General features: G+C 47.8%; 1 protein-coding gene across 7 annotated transcripts in view; it reads left to right on the top strand.

Annotated features, from left to right (window-relative positions):
- SLC35C1 (solute carrier family 35 member C1) overlaps positions 1 to 17,910 on the top strand; it is a 94,406-nt gene that overhangs the window by 72,456 nt on the left and 4,040 nt on the right. For 6 of the 7 annotated variants that reach the window (XM_039537886.1, XM_039537883.1, XM_039537881.1 and 3 more), the window contains 2 exons: positions 16,478 to 16,685; positions 17,041 to 17,588. In XM_039537886.1, the coding sequence (XP_039393820.1) occupies positions 17,072 to 17,588 (517 nt within the window). In that variant the 5' untranslated portion in view covers positions 16,478 to 16,685; positions 17,041 to 17,071. Of the gene's footprint in view, positions 1 to 16,477; positions 16,686 to 16,871; positions 17,589 to 17,910 lie in introns of those variants that run through there. The other variant, XM_039537880.1, reaches the window with a different exon arrangement.

Below are 17,910 nucleotides of genomic sequence, written 5' to 3'. Positions count from 1 at the left end.
TAAGCAGCAGAACAGCCAATGAGGCAGATCCATCAGCTACTGGAGAAGCCTCTCAAGTGACAGCATGAGAAGCATGAAGATCCTGACCTGTGAGTGTCCCCTTTCCCCACCTCACCCACAGTGATAGGGAAGGGCTGTCCCTGCCCAGCACAGAAAACACCTCAGGCTCCAAAGAAAAAACTGTGTGCCACCTTGAGGAGAAAAGGGGGAATTTCCCCTAAATGGCCCCTAACTGTGTCACCACAGCATGAAAGCAGCTGCTGTGTTTCAGGATTCTTCCTTTCTGGGCATCCTGATGTGCAGTGCACGTCAGAGCAGTTAGCCCAACTGGTCCCCATGGCTGATAAAGGGCTGCAAGATGCTAGAGAGAGCTGGGAGGACTGATGTTGGGGCTGCTTTTGTCCAGTGTGCTGGGGGAGCAGCCACTGCAGTAGGGAGCTGAGCTGGAACTGGAGCTGTTCTGTGAGGGGTTAGATGTAGAGCCCTGTGCAAATAAAAAAATTGTATCTATATCCAATCTGCAAATATCTGCAGGGCTGTAGCTAAATACAAGGAGCCAGGGACTAGAAGCCAGGTCTGAAAAGTCTGAGGCAGCGGATAGTCCCACCTTGCCACTGGAAGACTCTGCAGAGGTACATTTGGGGAGCACTGTGGACCCAGAATGATAGTACCCTGCAGCTCAGGTGACCATATATCCCACTTTGGCCGGAACAGTCCCCTTTTTAAGCCCTGTCCCAGATGACCTGACTTTTTGGGGGAAAACTGAGCATTTGTCCCCTGTGCTCTTGACAACTGATCATCAGTAGGCAAGAGCAAAGGGGACAAATGCCAGGTTTTGCCAAAACATGGCGCACACACCCTGGAGAGGAAGGGGGGAGGAATGTTTAGGGTGAGGGCAAGTGGCAACACCAGGCGCTGAGGCTCAGGAGAGCTCTGTGTGGGAGAGGTCAGGTAGCTCAGGTGTGCCCTGTGTGGTGTCCTGTTTTCCCTTTGGGAAATATGTTCACCCTGCCTACAGCCCTCTGATTGGCCAAGTGCCCCTACTTAACTGGGTCAGGCCAGGAGGTTGTCTGGGCAAGCACACAGACCTTGGCCTGTTACTATGTTGGATTTTGCCTTGTCGCCTGATCTCTTACTTGGAGCCTGACTCCTGCCTCATGATCCTAACCTGGTACTATCTCTACTCTCCAACCCTGGCCTGACTCTTGTTTATGGAACTGGGCCTTGCACTTCTTCTCACTCCAGCCCAGTAACTTCTGTCCCTGGTGGGCAGACCTCAGCCCAGCTGTGATTGTTAGACAAGACTGCCTATGTCCTAGTCTCTTTCACCAGAGCAGCTGGGGTCACAGAGAGAGGAGAAGCTGGCCCAGGCTGGAGCTCTCCTGAGATGAGTGAGTGTTTGTGAGATCCTGGGGAGAATGACACAAGTCATGTTTGAGGTGACCATTGTGGCAGTTGGAACCCTGTGTCTGGGGGAGTTTCATTAGCATGGCCCTGACTTCTTCCAAATGTTCCTGCCCCAAAGCCTGGCTCCAAAGCAGGAGGCTGATTTAAATGTGAACAGAGAGAATGAAGCCAAGACAAAGAAAGAAGAGTTGCCCCTTGTTTTCCCCAGCTGACCCTGCCTTAAAAATTGATTTTGAAGATGGTGTTAGGGAAGTGAGATATCGTTTATCTGGAGTGACAGATCTAATCTATAAATTTACATGCTCAGCTCAGGAGTTGGGAGAAAGTGATATCTATCCATTTCTCCCTGGCAGGCTGCCACTTGCACACAAATTTGGCCAGTTCCCCAGAGATGCGTCCCGTCTCCAACAGGTCAAAGAATCTGGAAGCATTTTGAGGCCTGAGCAAGTGATAGGGAAATTAAACATAAGAAAACTTCCTAATTTCTCCTCCACCAGAGCCTTGTACACATTGCCCATGGCAATTCTGACAAGGAGCAGGAGGGGTTCACCACAGCCCACAGTGCATCAGTTATCAGTCCACATGCATATTGTACCTTTCAACACACCATCAAGGTGAGGATCAACAAGTGATGGGTTGTAAAATTGTTGCAATCCAGTAGGAAGTGGTTGCCCATGCTACTGCCAATATATAATGTATATTTTCAAATAAATAGTAATGGACACTATTTTATGCAGGGCCTACATAAAAACAGTAGTTTGCATGCTCCTTGCTAGCTTTGCAACAAAGAAATGTGGGGTCTGTAGCTCACTAGGCTCCAAGCCTAGTGTGTGCCTTCTGGTGATATTTGGCAGCAGCTATCTAGTAGCGGCTGACTAATCAGTGATGATGACACATTCACAATACCCCTGTGAGGTGGATGAATCATTAGCCCCACTTTATAGACAGAGACCAAGTCAGAGAGGTTAGGCCAAGTTTTCAAAAGCAGCAGTTTTGTGGTGCCTCAGTTTTTGGGTGCTCAGCATGAGAGTCCTCATGTCTGACTTTTCAGAGCTGCTGAGCACCTGCAATTCAATTCCCTTGACTTCAGCTGGAACTGTGGGTACTCAGCATCTTTGAAAAATCAGGAACAAGGTGTCTCAAGCTGAGCACCCCAAAATGGAGGCCACTTCTGAAAATGTGTGCTGAAGGGACTTCCCCAAGGCCACAGCAGAGGCAAATTTCTCACTCCCTCCAAATGCTCATGGCTATGAGGAGCTCCAGCCCCAGCTTGGGTGGGGAGGGATAGCTCCGTGGTTTGAGCACTGACCTACTAAACCCAGCATTGTGAGCTCAATCTTTGAGGGGGCCATCTAGGGCAAAATCAGTACTTTGTCCTGCTAGTGAAGGCAGGGGGCTGGACCCAATGACTTTTCAGGGTCCCTTGCAGTTCTATGAGATAGGTATATCTCCATATATTAAATATTTTAAAAAATATTATAGAGCAGTGGTTCTCCACCAGGAGTATGTGTACCCCTGGAGGTATATAGAGGTCTTCCAGGGGGTACATCAACTCATCTAGAGATTTGCCTAGTTTTACAGCAGGCTACATGAAAAGCACCAGCAACGTCAGTACAAACTAAAATTTCATACAAACAATGGCTTGTTTATACTGCTCTATATACAATACACTGAAATGTAAGTACAATATTTATATTGCAATTGATTTATTTTAGCCTGGAAAGGTTGAGAGCCACTGCTATAGAGAATGGGACAGATACACTGGCTGTGAGGAGCTCCCAGATATTCCAATCTCAGCCTGTCCCAGCAGGTGGCACTGTGAGCAACAGGGAAGCAGCTGCCATTGAAGATACCTCCAGCACCCATGAGCCCCAACCATAGTAATCCCACTCCTAACAGGTGTAATGCTTCCAGGTGATGCTCCCTGCCAGGGTTTGCAGCAGCATACTGCTTTCTGCATCAGCCACTCCTTCCTCACCCCCTCCCCCCAAAAAGAAACTCTGAGGAACAGAAGCTGAGGGGATTGTTTCATCCAAGGGAAATAAATGAAATCACCACAGGGGCTCAACTGTGCAGCCAGGTTGCCTGTTCAAGGCCTCATAAATAAGAGCCAGTGTAGGCTGCAGGCACTGCAGGGCTTTATAGGCCCATAAAACACCTCAAGCTGCTACCGAGGCTGGAGGGGATGGGTGGGAAATCTAATTTCACAGGATTTAAAGCAGGTGAGAGAGAGATACATGTGTGGGTTTAATAGTAATTAATGTCGCTATTTGGGAGTATTTAGACCCTGGGTTCAGTCTCGCTTCCAGGGGCCTGCCCAATGAATCCCCTGCTGCACTCCCTGGGAGAGGTGCTGCCAAGGGAATAAGCGTAGGGACGGGAGGAAACAAAGAGATAAAGTCCCGTAGGCTGGATTCCAGCAGGGGACAGGCCTCTTCTGAGTGGTGACAGAGGCTTCCTTCCCCATCTGCCTGTCCCTGTATTCCCCCACAGTGGGAATGCAGATGGGTCACTGCCACATTGATGTTAGCCAGATCTGGTGAGATGTGCTCAGGATTTTACAGATAGCTGCAGGAAGGCCGGTGGCCTCCAAGAGCAGGGAATGTGGTAGACCTGTAGCAGGGCTGGGACACAAGCTGCTCCTAGCAATAACAAGAGGGGACTTCTCCAGTAACCTCCCCAGCTCCTTTCATCAGTGCTGAAGCAGGAGTCCTGAGTGCACAGACGAGGGACACTCATATGGATGTGCCCTAGGCCTCACCAGCCTCAGGCCACACAACAAGGGACTATAATCACAGAGCTCCCAGCCCTTACTAAATGGAGCCTACTCACTCCTGCTTTTCACCTGTGGAAATGACGGTTAAATCCCACACTAGAGTCCTGAAGGCAACACAGGAATGGATTTCAGCCGGTCACTTGCTCCCATCCCTACTTATGTAGGATATTGGTTTGTGTGTCTGTGGTGCCCTCTAGTGTCACTGCATTATTACTACACCTTATATGTTTTAGCCAAACAAATGCTCTGCAGAGACCTTATGCGAGGGCATTGGCACGGGTGGTGGGGCCTGCGGCCAGCATGGTGGCCTCCAAGAAGTAGGGGAAGGTTGTCATCTTCTTGGCATTGGAGGCCACCACCCAGAAGATGGTGAAGAAGAGCCTCATGGTGGTGGGGGCCTCTAAGTCCCCCTCAAGCCCCTGGAGGACCTGGGTTTATGGGTGGTTTTTAACCTCTGTTTCACCCTTCCCTCCCAATGTTGCCCTTCTGCCTTTCCTTTCCACCCTGGGGAAGCCGTTCTCCACTATCAGCCCTCTCCTGTTAGGCTGCAAGGACCCCGCCCTCTGCCACATCCTTTTGTTCTGCTGGCAGGTACGGATCCAGCTACTGACAGCAGCACATGATGGAGAGGCTTTTGAGGAGTCCTTTCTGATGTCCCATCAGGGAGCCCAGTACTGGGTGCATTATTCCTCGGGGAGGCTCAATGTTTCCTCTGCCGGGCGATGGGGAGGGACTGCTCCTTGACCTGGCATAGAGGGGCACCTGGCACCCCCCAGACCTGGTAGGGTGCCAGCACTGGTTGTCTTGTTCCTATTGCCACCCCTCATTTTCCTTCACCTGCCACCACCTCTGCTTGAGCCCCAGGCATGCTTCCCCACCCCACCCCACACCCAGATGAGCGGGCAGGCCTCACTGCTGCTGTGTATAATCAGGCAGGGTGCACAGAGGAGAGGGCAAATACTGCAGGGTTTCTCAAACAAGAGTCACCGCTTGTGTAAGGAAAGCCCCTGGCGGGCCGGGTTGGTTTGTTTACCTGCCCTGTCCGCAGGTCCGGTCGATCGTGGCTCCCATTGGCCCGGAGCCACGATCCACGGCCAGTGGGAGCCGCGATTGGCTGGACCTGTGGACGGGGCAGGTAAACAAACTGGTCCGGCCTTCCAGGGGCTTTCCCTGCACAAGCAGCAACCCCTGTTTGAGAAACCCTGCAATACTGCCTTTATTCTTCTCATATAAAGCAAGGCTGGATTCTGCATTGGCCTCCTTCACCAATGCCACATGACTGGCAGATGGATCTATTTGACTGTGCATATATTTGAGGGCCAGCCAAGACCCTAAATCAGGGGTCAGCAACCTTTCAGAAGTGGTGTGCCGAGTCTTCATTTATTCACTCTAATTTAAGGTTTTGCGTGCCAGTAATACATTTTAATGTTTTTAGAAGGTCTCTTTCTATAAGTCTATAATATATAACTAAACTATTGTTGTATGTAAAGTAAATAAGCTTTTTAAAATGTTTAAGAAGCTTCATTTAAAATTAAATTAAAATGCAGAGCCCCCCGGACTGGTGGCCAGGACCCTGGCAATGTGAGTGCCGCTGAAAATCAGCTCAAGTGCTGCCTTCGGCACGCTTGCCATAAGTTGCCTACCCCTGCCCTAAATCTTTTTAAAGGTTTCTTATGTACATAAGAAATGGTTAAACTTAAAGAGTAAGCATGTGCATGTATGTCAACCTTTCTCAGCTAGCTGGCCAAAGAAAGGGATGCTACAAGAAGGGCTGAGTGCAGATGTCTGTCTGGATATTTGAACAAGAATATCTCAGACAGTGCCAAATTCCCCAACATGAGGGGCCGGTCAAAGCTGTTTATTTTCCAGTCTGAGATCTAAGCCAATGACAACTGTACATCTTGAAAGCACTCAGTCTACATGACATGACACCTTCCCAGAGAGGTGGAGGGGAGGATAATCACATGATCTTGCTGCTTTATTATATGTACTTGTATGTTAATCTACAAGCCAGACTCAGGAACAGAGATTTAGGGCTTATCTAAAGGGGGAAATTGATTGGCATAGCTATAACAAAATAATTATTCTGGAATCTAGTTATTTTTATTCCAGAATAAAGTGTCCACGTGAAGCAGCTACACCAGTTTAGCTATAGCAGAAAAATTATGCTGGTCAGTTTCAACTGTCAAAGTAATTTGCTACTTTATATAGGCACAGTAGCACACATTTGCTACTGTGTATAATCACACACTGCTATAAGGCTGGAAAATAGTCTCCCAAGGGAAGCAACGAACATCCCAATGTTTGGAACATTTCTGGGACAAAGCATTAACAACTACAGTGTAGGGAACAATACATGTCTACCTCGATATAACGCTGTCCTTGGGAGCCAAAAAATCTTACCGCTTTATAGGTGAAACCATGTTATATTGAACTTGCTTTGATCCACCAGAGTGCGCCGACCCCCCCCCCCCCCCGCCGAGCACTGCTTTACCACATTCCACGTTATATCCAAATTCGTGTTATATCGGGTGGCATTATATTGAGGTAGCGGTGTATTTTATTTGTTGTGGGAACAGACTGGCTGGGACCCAATGGGGCTTTTCCGTCTCTAATTTTTATGTTTATATTAAATTAGTGAAGCAATTTTGAATGACACTAGCAGGTAAAGGACAAAAAAGTGTGATCTGTGCCCAATTATGATTTCACCGGATGACGTGTGTCATAGCTGTGATATTATTGGCAGGAAAAGAAATTTTTGTAAGAGCAATCCAAGAGGTTGGCGGTCACAGTTTAGCCCCCTCAATGGTGAGCCCTCAGGACCCTCAGAATCTAACTGGTACCTTACAAGTAGCCAAATTTTTCCTTTTCTTCTCCTTTTCCAATGAACACAACTTTACAAAAGAAACACCTGCTGTAGGGCTCAGGTTCCTTCTGACCTTACAGTCTATGAGACTGGAGTGGGCCTAGGGCTGAAGGGGGATTGACACTAGAGAAGGCTCAAGGACCTAGGGCAGAAGGGAATTGGGACAAGGGTGCCCAGAAGAGTCAGTTTTAGCCCCACTACCAGGAATGTAGGGTTGCAGAACTGCTGAGCTGGCTGGGCCATAGGGAGCATTGGCCTGTAACTCCCAACCTAGTCACAGCTTCCCCTGTCCCTGAAGCCTGCTTCCCTACAGAATAGGGAGCTCTATAGCTTACATGGAAAGAGTCAGGACTTGGTGCATCTCAACTCACTTCCTAGAAAACAGGGGTCCCCATAAACTGCCTTCACTGTTGCTGCTAATAGACAGCTTTGATTGGCAGACTTAGCAGAGAGGTCAGTGAAGGAGACAAAACTCTACTAGAATTGCATGTGCTCTGATCAGATTGTAAGGGTGTCTGCCTAGTACTGTTCTATCCTCTGCTAAAGCATTGTTGTGAAGTTCTACACACATACACAGGAGAATGTTCAAAAGTTGCTGATGGGTGCTCTGCTGGGGGATTTGGCTGGCCAGTTTAGAGCAAGCATTCTGACAACTGGGCACCACTCAGACACTAACTTTGAAAATCTCCTCAGCACTCACCTGCTGCTTGAGGCCAAGGGGCTATTTGAAAATGTTGAGCTCAAGAGTAAACTCTTCTAGTTGAGACAGATAAATCTGCAGCCTCTAGTACAGCAGGTGAAAGATTCTGCAACAGTTTCAGCTAATCTAAGAAATGGAGGGTGGTTTAGGATGGGTTAATTAGGCTTTGAGCTTTGTTTTGAGAAGTTGGCCTGAGTATAATGTATGCTGGAGGAGAAAAAATGACTTTGCTGCAATCAAAACTGACTGAAGAGCTTTGTTCAATTTAGCTGCAGCTGGACTGGCTCACCCATTTTTTTTTAGAACTGAAAGCTCTGGGGCTCAAAAAACATGTGTGTGTGCTGCAGCTAGCTGCATTGAAGAACAAATGAAATTGCAAAAATCTACAACCTCCTCAGAAACTTTTTGAAGCCTTTAGAAGCAGAAAGCAGTGAAATGAATCCTGAACTCCTAGATAGATATACATGCTCATTCGGGATTTGAGGCTGCAAACAAAGGTAAACTGAAACTGCAACAACAGTGTCAGTAGAGAGATGACTGCTGCAATGGTGGATGGAATGACTGGAGAAAGCAAAGATGTACACACACAGCCCTGGAGGAGGACTGCTTGTTAGCTGTTGCCAGGATCCCGTTTTGTTTGTCCTCCTGAATGATTTAGTTGATTGAGATAATTTTTTTTTTGCTGAATGTATATGGAATTTCCCGTCAGAGAGAACTTGAAGATGGTGTGGTGTGGAAAGAAAAAAACACTCACATCATTGATATTGCCAATGTCTAGAAATTCTGACTAAAAGGGCATTGAGAACTGTACTATTGAATTAAATGAAACTAAATTCACTGACATCGCCTGTGCCTTATTTAGTTTTATATTAGTGCTGTCAATTAATCGCAGTTAACTCACATGATTAACTCAAAAAAATTAACTGAGATTAAAAAAATTAATCGCAATTAATCTCACTGTTAAACAATAGAATACCCATTGAAATTTATTAAATATTTTTGGATGTTTTTCTAGATTTTCAAATATATTGATTTCAATTACAACACAGATTACAAAGTGTACAGTGCTCACTTTATATTATTTTTATTACAAATATTTGCACTGTAAAAATGATAAAAGAAATAGTATTTTTCAATTCACCTTATACAAGTAATATAGTGCAATCTCTTTATCGTGAAAGTGTAATTTACAAATGTAGATTTTTTTTATACATAACTGCAAACAAAAATAAAACAATGTAAAACTTTAGAGCCTACAAATCCACTCAGTCCTACTTCTTGTTCAGCCAATTGCTAAAACAAACAAGTTAGTTTACATTTACAGGCGATACTGCTGACTGCTTCTTATTTACAATGTCACCTGAAAGTGAGAACAGGCATTCGCATGGCACTTTTGTAGCAGGTGTTGCCAGATATGCTAAATATTCGTATGCCCCTTCATGCTTTGGCCACCATTCCAGAGGACATGCTTCCATGCTGATGATGCTTGTTAAAAAAAAGAAGGCGTTAATTAAATTTGTGACTGAACTCCTTGGGGAAGAATTGCATGTCTCCTGTTCTGTCTTACCGCATTCTGCCATATATTTCATGTTATGGCAGTCTCGGTTGATGACCCAGCACATGTTCGTTTTAAGAACACTTTCACAGCAGATTTGACAAAATGTAAAGATGGTACCAATGTGAGATTTCTAAGGATAGATACAGCGCTCGACCCAAGGTTTAAGAATCTGAAGTGCCTTCCAAAACCTGAGGGATGAGTTGTAGAGAATGCTTTCAGATGTCTTAAAAGAGCAACACTCCAATGCGGAAACTACAGAACCTGAACCACCAAAAAAGAAAATCAACCTTCTGCTGGTGGCATCTGACTCAGATTATGAAAATGAACATGCATCAGTCCATAGAATCATAGAATATCAGGGTTGGAAGGGACCTCAGGAGGTCATCTAGTCCAACCCCCTGCTCAAGGCAGGACCAATTCCCAACTAAATCATCCCAGCCAGGGCTTTGTCAAGCCTGACCTTAAAAACCTCCACTCTGCTTTGGATCATTAGCAAGCAGAACCCGTCATCAGCATGGACACGTCTTCTGGAATGGCGGCTGAAGCATGAAGGAACATATCTGGCACGTAAATATTTTGCGATGTCAGCTACAACAGTGCCATGTGAATGCCTGTTCTCACTTTCAGGTGGCATTGTAATCAAGATGTGGGCATTATTATCTCCTGCAAATTGTAACCAAACTTATTTGTCTGAGCAATTGGCTGAAGTAGGACTCAGTGGACTTGTAGGTTCAAAAGTTTTACATTGTTTTATTTACTATGCAGTTATTTTTTGTACATAGTTCCACATTTTTAAGATCAACTTTCATTATAAAGAGATTGCACTACAGTACTTGTATTAGGTGAATTGAAATATACTATTTCTTTTTTATAGTGCAAATATTTGTAATAAAAAATAAATATAAAGTGAGCACTGTACACTTTGTATTCTGTGTTGTAATTGAAATCAATGTATTTAAAAATAGAAAACATCAAAAAGTATTTAAATAAATTGTATTCTCTTATTGTTTAACAGTGCGATTAATTGCACAATTAATCATGATTACTTTTTTAATCACTTGACAGCTCTATTTTATATTAATTTTAATTTATTTTATGCTGCCCCAACATTTTCAGTTTGCAACATGCTGCAGAGCTCTGTATTGAAAATGCATCACTGTTGTTAGAAGTTGTCAGGTGGAAGCTGGAGGTTTTTGCTCATGAGTAGTGGACAGTTGGGATTTGGTACATGGGGAAGCAGTTTGGGATTGTGGGTAATCACCAGGGCCGGTGTAACCATTTAGGCGACCTAGGTGGTCGCCTAGGGTGCTAGGATTTGGGGGGTGCCATTTTCTTTGGCAGTGACTGCAGCGGACGGATCTTCGGCCGCCCCAGTCGCTGCCGGCATTTAGGCAGAGGGAGCTGGGGCAGGGGAGCGCCTCCTGCAGCAAGTAAGGGGGGGCGGCACGCAGGGGAACCGCTCCCTACCCCAGCTCACCCCTGCCCCGCCTCCTCCCCGAGCACGCCGTGGCCACTTCACTTCTCCCACCTCCCAGGCTTGCGGCGCCTAAGCTGATTGGCGCCACAAGCCTGAGAGGCAGGAGAAGTGAAGCAGCCACAGCGTGCTCAGGGGGGAGGCGGGCAGGTGAGCTGCTTCACCGCCCCCACCTCCCAGGCTTGCGGCGCCACTCAGCTTAGGCGCCGCAAGCCTGGGAGGCGGGAGAAGAGAAGCAGCCACAGCGTGCTCGGGGTGCTCGTGCGCGGAGCATGGGTGAGCAGCTGGGGTGGGGGGTGCCTCAGGGTGGGGGATGGGGAGCTGCAGCAAGGGGGGCGCCTCAGGGCGGAGGGGGGAGCTGCCACGGGGGGGTGCCTCAGGGAGGGGGTACGAGGTGGGGGAGGGCGCAAGGTGGAAGTTTCGCCTAGGGCATGAAACATCCTTGCACCGGCCCTGGTAATCACAATCGCTGGGTGTCAAAATTATTAGCAGTGGAGTATTTAACAATGTTGACAACAACACTTGTGTGGTTAGATTTCAAAGTTAACACACCATTGAGAAGAATGGGACAGTTCACAACCCTCAGAACTATCTTTTCAGGCTAGCCTCAGACGCAGGTAAATATTGCTGTGTAAGTTCCAAAGTTCAATTGGAAAGGTTTTATATGCAACTACAAAGACTAGAAACTTATTTTTTTTAAATGAGGCTTAGTTTCTGACTTACAAATCTGCAGCAAAGAGTGGCCTGCAGCAAAATCCACACCTGCAGAATCATTGATTACACAGGGCCATGATTGTATTGACTCTGAATAGCACAGGATGTTGAGTCAGGGCAGCGGCACCTGTTTCAGGAATATCCGCCCTATCAATTACTTCCTTGATACTAAAACAACGAGGAGTCCTTGTGGCACCTTAGAGACTAACAAATTTATTTGGGCATAAGCGTTCATGGGCTAGAACCCACTTCATCAGATGCATGGAGTGGAAAATACAGTAGCAGGTATAAATACACATAGTACATGAAAAGATGCGAGTTGCCTTACCAAGTCAGTCAGTCAGTCTAATGAGACAATTCAATTAACAGTAGAATACCAAGGAAGGAAAAATCACTTTTGTAGTGGTAATGAGGGTGGCCCATTTCAAACAGTTGACAAGAAGATATGAGTAACAGCAGCGGGAAATTAGTATGGTGATGCTGTAACCTGTGTAATGAAGCGGTAGGCTGTTCCATGACAGGATGTCCTCTGTTCTATTCCTAGATTTTAAATCCCAAAGAAACTATCATCTAGTCCAGGGGTCGGCAACCTTTCAAAAATGGTGTGCCAAGTCTTCATTTATTTACTCTAATTTAAGGTTTTGCATGCCAGTAATACATTTTAACATTTTTAGAAGGTCTCTTTCTATAAGTCTATAATATATAACTAAACTAATGTTGTATGTAAAATAAATAAGGTTTTAAAAATGTTTAAGAAGCTTCATTTTAAAATTAAATTAAAATGCAGAGCCCCCCGGATCGGTGGCCAGGACCCGGGCAGTGTGAGTGCCATAGGTTGCCTACACCTGATCTAGTCTTATCTTTCTGCATTATACTGGCCATAGAATATCAACAGTAATTCCTGCATCAAGACCTGGTTGAACGAGAGCATATACTTTTAGAAAGACATTGCAGCTTGATTTAAAGACTTTGAGTGATGAAGAATTCGTCATGTCCTTTAAGTCATTCACATGATTAATTATCCTCACTGTTAGAAGTTGACAACTTACTTCTGAATTTGTCTAGCTTCAGCATTCTATTACTGGGTCTTTCTGTCCCTTTTTCTGTTAGATTAAAGAGCTGTCTATTATCAGACATCTCTTTCCCATGTAGATACTGATAACTCATGATCAAGTCACCTCTTAAGCTTCTCTTGAATAGACTAAATAGAGTGAGCTTCTTAAATCTTTCACAATAAGACATTTTAAATAGAGAAAGGAGAAAAGGGAAAGAAGAACAACGAAGAGCAGAAACCGCAAGTATCCTGAAGATGAAACAGCTTTCAGGATCAATGCTGAATGTGCCAATAAGGTCTGAAGAAATAATAACAACATGTTTAATTAGTAGATGCGAGTCATATTTGACCATTGATCTTTGTGCAAACCTCCCATTGATGTCCATGGGAGTTCCCCAGTAGATTGAAGGGAGTATGTAAGGGCTGCCCCTAATTAGAAATAGAATTCAGCCCTCTCCATAGGAGTTTGACACCTATGCTGTAATATCTTCCTACAGCAATAATGGGGAGAGGGGAAGGGGCTATTTGTTTCTCCCTCTCCAACAGCCAAAGCAGGACCAGAAGCACAGAGGCCCTTGTCTGGGCACTAGCATTCTCTACAGAGAAAACAGATTATTATTTTTTCTGTTGCATTAGTGCTTGGGAATGATTGGTACAGCCCCTACAGTGTATCCCTGTGGAGACACTGCTGTTTTTCTGTTCTGTTCTCTAGCATCACATGGCAAACCTGACTCATCAGAGCAGGCCAGGAGAAAAGCTTCTTTTAGTTTAGTTTGACACCAGTCAGAGCAAAGTTGCTGCTCTGTCAGTGGAGCCAGGCTGCAAAATGGGTCACACCATTCCCATGGGACATTAAAAATGTACAGGAGTCACTCTTCCTTACCCATGCTACCTGATTGCCAGGCAAAGCACAATGTAACAGTAATAATAATGAGGTTTATTGTAGCTGAGAGAAGCCCAGTTTCTAGAATGGTTTTAGCACTGATCCTGTAATCAGATCCTCCTGTGTGACCATTACCTCTGCAGTTCCAATTGCAGGATCTTGCAGATTACCATGGCAGGCAACCAACAGCTGTCAAAGGGTAGCCATAGCACTCTCGTGGTGGGGGAATGGAGAAGGTAGGTCTAACAGGCTCCTTCAAGCAGATATTACTCCTGGGGGAATTTTGCATTATTGCACATGTGCATAATTAATGAGCTGTGCATATTTTCAATTTTTTGGGCAGAAAAAAGCTTTTGCTTAGATTTTGCTGCAGTTCCATTTTTTGCCCGCCAGAGGATGCTGTGGAACTAGAACACAGCATCAGCAACTCCAGGCCAGCTAGGGTAGAGAAAGAGCCTGCCTTCTTCACAGCGCCTGTCCGGCCAGGTCAGGGTACAGGGCTGTGGGGAGACAAACAGCGTGGCATGCAGGGGGCGAGGGTCAGACAGAGGCTCATAAGGGTTAGTTGGGGAGGATAGACTGGGGCAGGGGCTGAATGGGAATGGAGGCACAGGGCCACACGGGGGAGGGAAGTACAGGGCCACATGGTGATGGGGGTGGGGTTTCAGAGCTACATAGGGACAGGGCAGTGGCTGAGTGGGGGCACAGAGACACGTGGAGATGGGGGGGTGCAGAACTACACAGGGACAGGGGAGTGGCTGAGTGGGGTCACAGAGACACATGGTGACAGAGGGTGGGGTACAGGGACACCTAGGGACTGGGTGGTGGCTGAGTGGGGACACAGACACACATGGGGACCGGGATGGGGTACAGAGCCACATAGGGACAGGGGAGTGCCTGGGTGGGGGCACAGAGACATATGGGGACAGGGGAGGGGGGTACAGAGCCACATAGGGACAGGGTGGTGCAATTGGGTGTGTGAGTGCTGCCTAATTAGAGTCCCAGACACCTTGTCTACCTGGGAGCTCTTCTGATCTTCCAGCTGTTCAACCAGCCTATTCATCCCACAAGCATTCCAGGCGGAGAGGGAAAGCCACTTTTTACACAGGCTCAAGCCAGACCCACCCAAGAGACCATCAGGGTGAGCACCAGGGGATTTACACCTAATTCTCTCCCTTTCCCCACACCGACACTCAACGGTGGCATCCTTTTCACCCTGCAGTGGGTGGCTAGCCTACCACTTTTTACACAGGCTCGAGCCAGGCCCTGCTGCTCCTACAACAGTGTGCATAATTTTTATTTTTGTTGTTGCAGAATTCCACCAGGAGTAAGATATTTTACAAACATTCACACATAAGAACTGCCATATTGGATCAGATCAATGGTCCATCTAACCCAGTATCTAGGGTTGCCAACCCTCCAGGGTTGTCCAGATGTCTCCAGGAATTAAGGATTATGCCATGTGATGAAACCTACAGGAATATGTCCAACCAAAATTGGCAACCCTATCAGTATTCTGTCTCTGACAGTGGCAGTACCAGGGCTTCAGGGGGAGTCTACAGAACAGGGCAATTGGAGGGATCCACCTCCTGGCTTCTAGCAGTCAGATGTTTAGGGTTGTCCCAAGCATGGGTTTGCATCTCTGACCATCTTGGCTAATAGCCATTGATGGACCTATCCTCCATGAACTTATCTAGTTATTTTTTGAACCCTGTTATACTTTTGGCCATCACAAGGCAATGAGTTCCATAGGTTAATTGTGCACTGTGTAAAGAAGTACTTCTTCTATGTATTAAACCTGCTGCCTATTAATTTCATTAGGTGACCACTGCTTTTTGTATTGTAGGAAAGGGTAATCTCGCCATTCACTTTTTCCACACCATTCATGATTTTACAGAGTTCTATCATATTCCCCCCTTCATCATCTCTTTTCTAAACTGAACAGTCCTAATCTTTTTAGTCTCTGCATAGGAAAGCCATTTCATACCCTTGATGAGAGCTCTGTTGCCCTTCTCTGAACCTCTTCCAGTTCCGCTATACCAGGGGTGGACAAACTTTTTGGTCTGAGGGCCACATCAGGGAATAGAAATTGTATGGCAGGCCATGAATACTCACAAAATTGTGTTTGGGGTGTGGGAGGGGCTGTGGGCTCTGGGGTGGGAGTGGGGGTGGGGCTGGGGATGAGCAGTTTGGAGTGTAGGAGGGTGCTCTGGGCTGGGACCAAGGGGTTCAGAGGGCAGGAGAGGGATCTGGGCTGGGGCAGGGGTGCGGGAAGAGGTGCAGGTTCCGGCTGGGGGTGTGGGCTATGGGGTGGGGCTGGGGATGAGGAGTCTGGGGTGCAGGAAGATGCTCCGGGCTGGGATTGAGGGGTTTGGAGAGTGGGAGCAGGATCAGGGCTGGGGCAGAGGGTTGGGGCATGGGGAGAGGCTCAAGGGGTGCAGGTTCCAGGTAGCGCTTATCTCAAGTGGCTCTTGGAAGCAGTGGCATGCCCTATCTGGAGCGCTGGAGCGGGGCCAAACCGCATGATGCGGCCCCAACCCAGCACCCCAGTCGGACCAGGGCTGAGCAGCATGGTGTGGCCCCAACCCGGTGCACCAGCCGGAGCACCGGAGCAGGGGCCGGCTTAAAACGGCTCGCAGGCCAGTAGTTTGCCCAGCCCTGTGCTATACCCTTTTTGAGACGGGGCAAGCAGAACTGGCCACAGTACAGTGTGATTGCACCCAGGGATTTTTGTAGTGGGATTGTGATATTTTCTGTCTTACTTTCTATCCCTTTCCTAATGCTTCTTAAACATTAGCTAGATTGTGCTCAGAATTTTTGTATTATTTCAGTGGAAACGTTCTTGTTTGGGTTTATAAGTCACGCTCAAGATTGGCCCAAAATTAAGGGGTTGTATAAATGGGCTTTAGCAAGACAGGAACGATCACGGACACTTTGGCTGGAAAAAAATCCCGCTGGCAAGGGCTTTCCTTGCCCTTGTCGTGTTTGCAGCCCACACGTTAATGTGGCCTTGGGCAGGTGCATGAGACGCTGCTCTTGTTGTAGGTGTCCCCAAGGAAGGGAGGAGGCGGGCAGCAGCGATGAGGCAGGCGAACGGGAGTTTGACACCTAATGTCCGGGAGGCGTGAATAAAAGGCCCCAGGCTAGCAGGCGGGGCTGCGGGTGCAGGACCAGGAAGCGACAGCGCTCCGGAAAGCCAGGTAGCAGCAGCAGCAGGAGGAGGAGGAACAGGAGCCCCCTGCACAGGAGGAAGGTGAGCGACAGATCGGAGTGCGGGGGGCTCCGGGACCGGGAGCCCGGGAAGGGCGGTGGGTGTCTGAGACAGGGACCTGGCTCTGGCAGGACACGTCCCCTTTAAGCTATTACCAAGGCGCTGCGTCTGTGTGGGCGGAGCCGAGCGCTGGGGCGGGTGAGGAAGTGAGTGCGGCGGCTCCAGCCGGGTCCCTGGCTCGCGACCTCGCGCTGCACCGGGTGTCTCCGCTGCGCTGCCGCGCGCAGGGGCGCACTCGGTCCCAGCAGCGCACGGGGGCTGCCCCTCTCCGCGCCGGGATCCCGCGCTGCCTGACTGACCCCTGCTTCCCCCCCCTCTGCACCTCTGTCATGAACAGGACGCAGCTGAAGCGCTCTGGGATCCTCAGGATGGCTCTGAGTGGCTCCTCCGACCCCCTGCTGCAGCGGGAGGAGGGTGGCAGTGGCAGCGGCAGCAGGGAGACCCCCTTCCTGTTGAAGGCTCTCCAGATCGCCTTGGTAGTCTCTCTCTACTGGTTCATCTCCATCACCATGGTCTTCCTCAACAAGTACCTCCTGGACAGCCCCTCGCTGCGCCTCGACACCCCGCTCTTTGTCACCTTCTATCAGTGTGCTGTCACCGTCTTCTTCTGCAAGGCCCTCAGCCTGCTGGCCTCCTGCTGCCCACTGGGCTACCTGGACTTCCCCTCCATCCGCATGGACCTCAAGGTGTCCCGCAGCATCCTGCCCCTCTCTGTGGTCTTCATCAGCATGATCACCTTCAACAACCTGTGCCTCAAATACGTTGGCGTGGCCTTCTACAATGTGGGGCGCTCGCTCACCACTGTCTTCAATGTCCTGCTCTCCTACCTGCTCCTCAAGCAAACCACTTCCCTGTATGCCCTGATAGCCTGTGGGGTCATTATAGGTGAGTAGCGCCTGTTGAGTCTGGCTATACCTGTGTGTCCAGTTTGATGTCTTGCAACAGCTCAAAAATGGATGAACTTCAAAGGTGACCTTCAAAGGAAAAATAGTTGAGCTTATACCTTTCCTCCTCCCCCTTTCTCTCCCCCCCCCCATTTATGGAGGAGAAAAAGACCCTGGGGGGGGGGGGTTTGGAGATGTTTGTTTTGTTTTTTACTAGACAAACAGTATGCCCCCTCCCCCCCTTTTTTTTTTTAACTTTAGACATTTGGTCTCTAGGCTGGAAGACTCTCTAGTAACTGGAAAAGTAGAGAAATAATGACAAC

The sequence above is a fragment of the Mauremys reevesii genome, linkage group 4 (genome assembly GCF_016161935.1).
Source record: "Mauremys reevesii isolate NIE-2019 linkage group 4, ASM1616193v1, whole genome shotgun sequence".
NCBI classification, from domain to species: domain Eukaryota; kingdom Metazoa; phylum Chordata; order Testudines; family Geoemydidae; genus Mauremys; species Mauremys reevesii.
The sequence above is the reverse complement of the archived record's forward strand: the minus strand, read 5'-3'. Positions and strand labels throughout refer to the sequence as shown.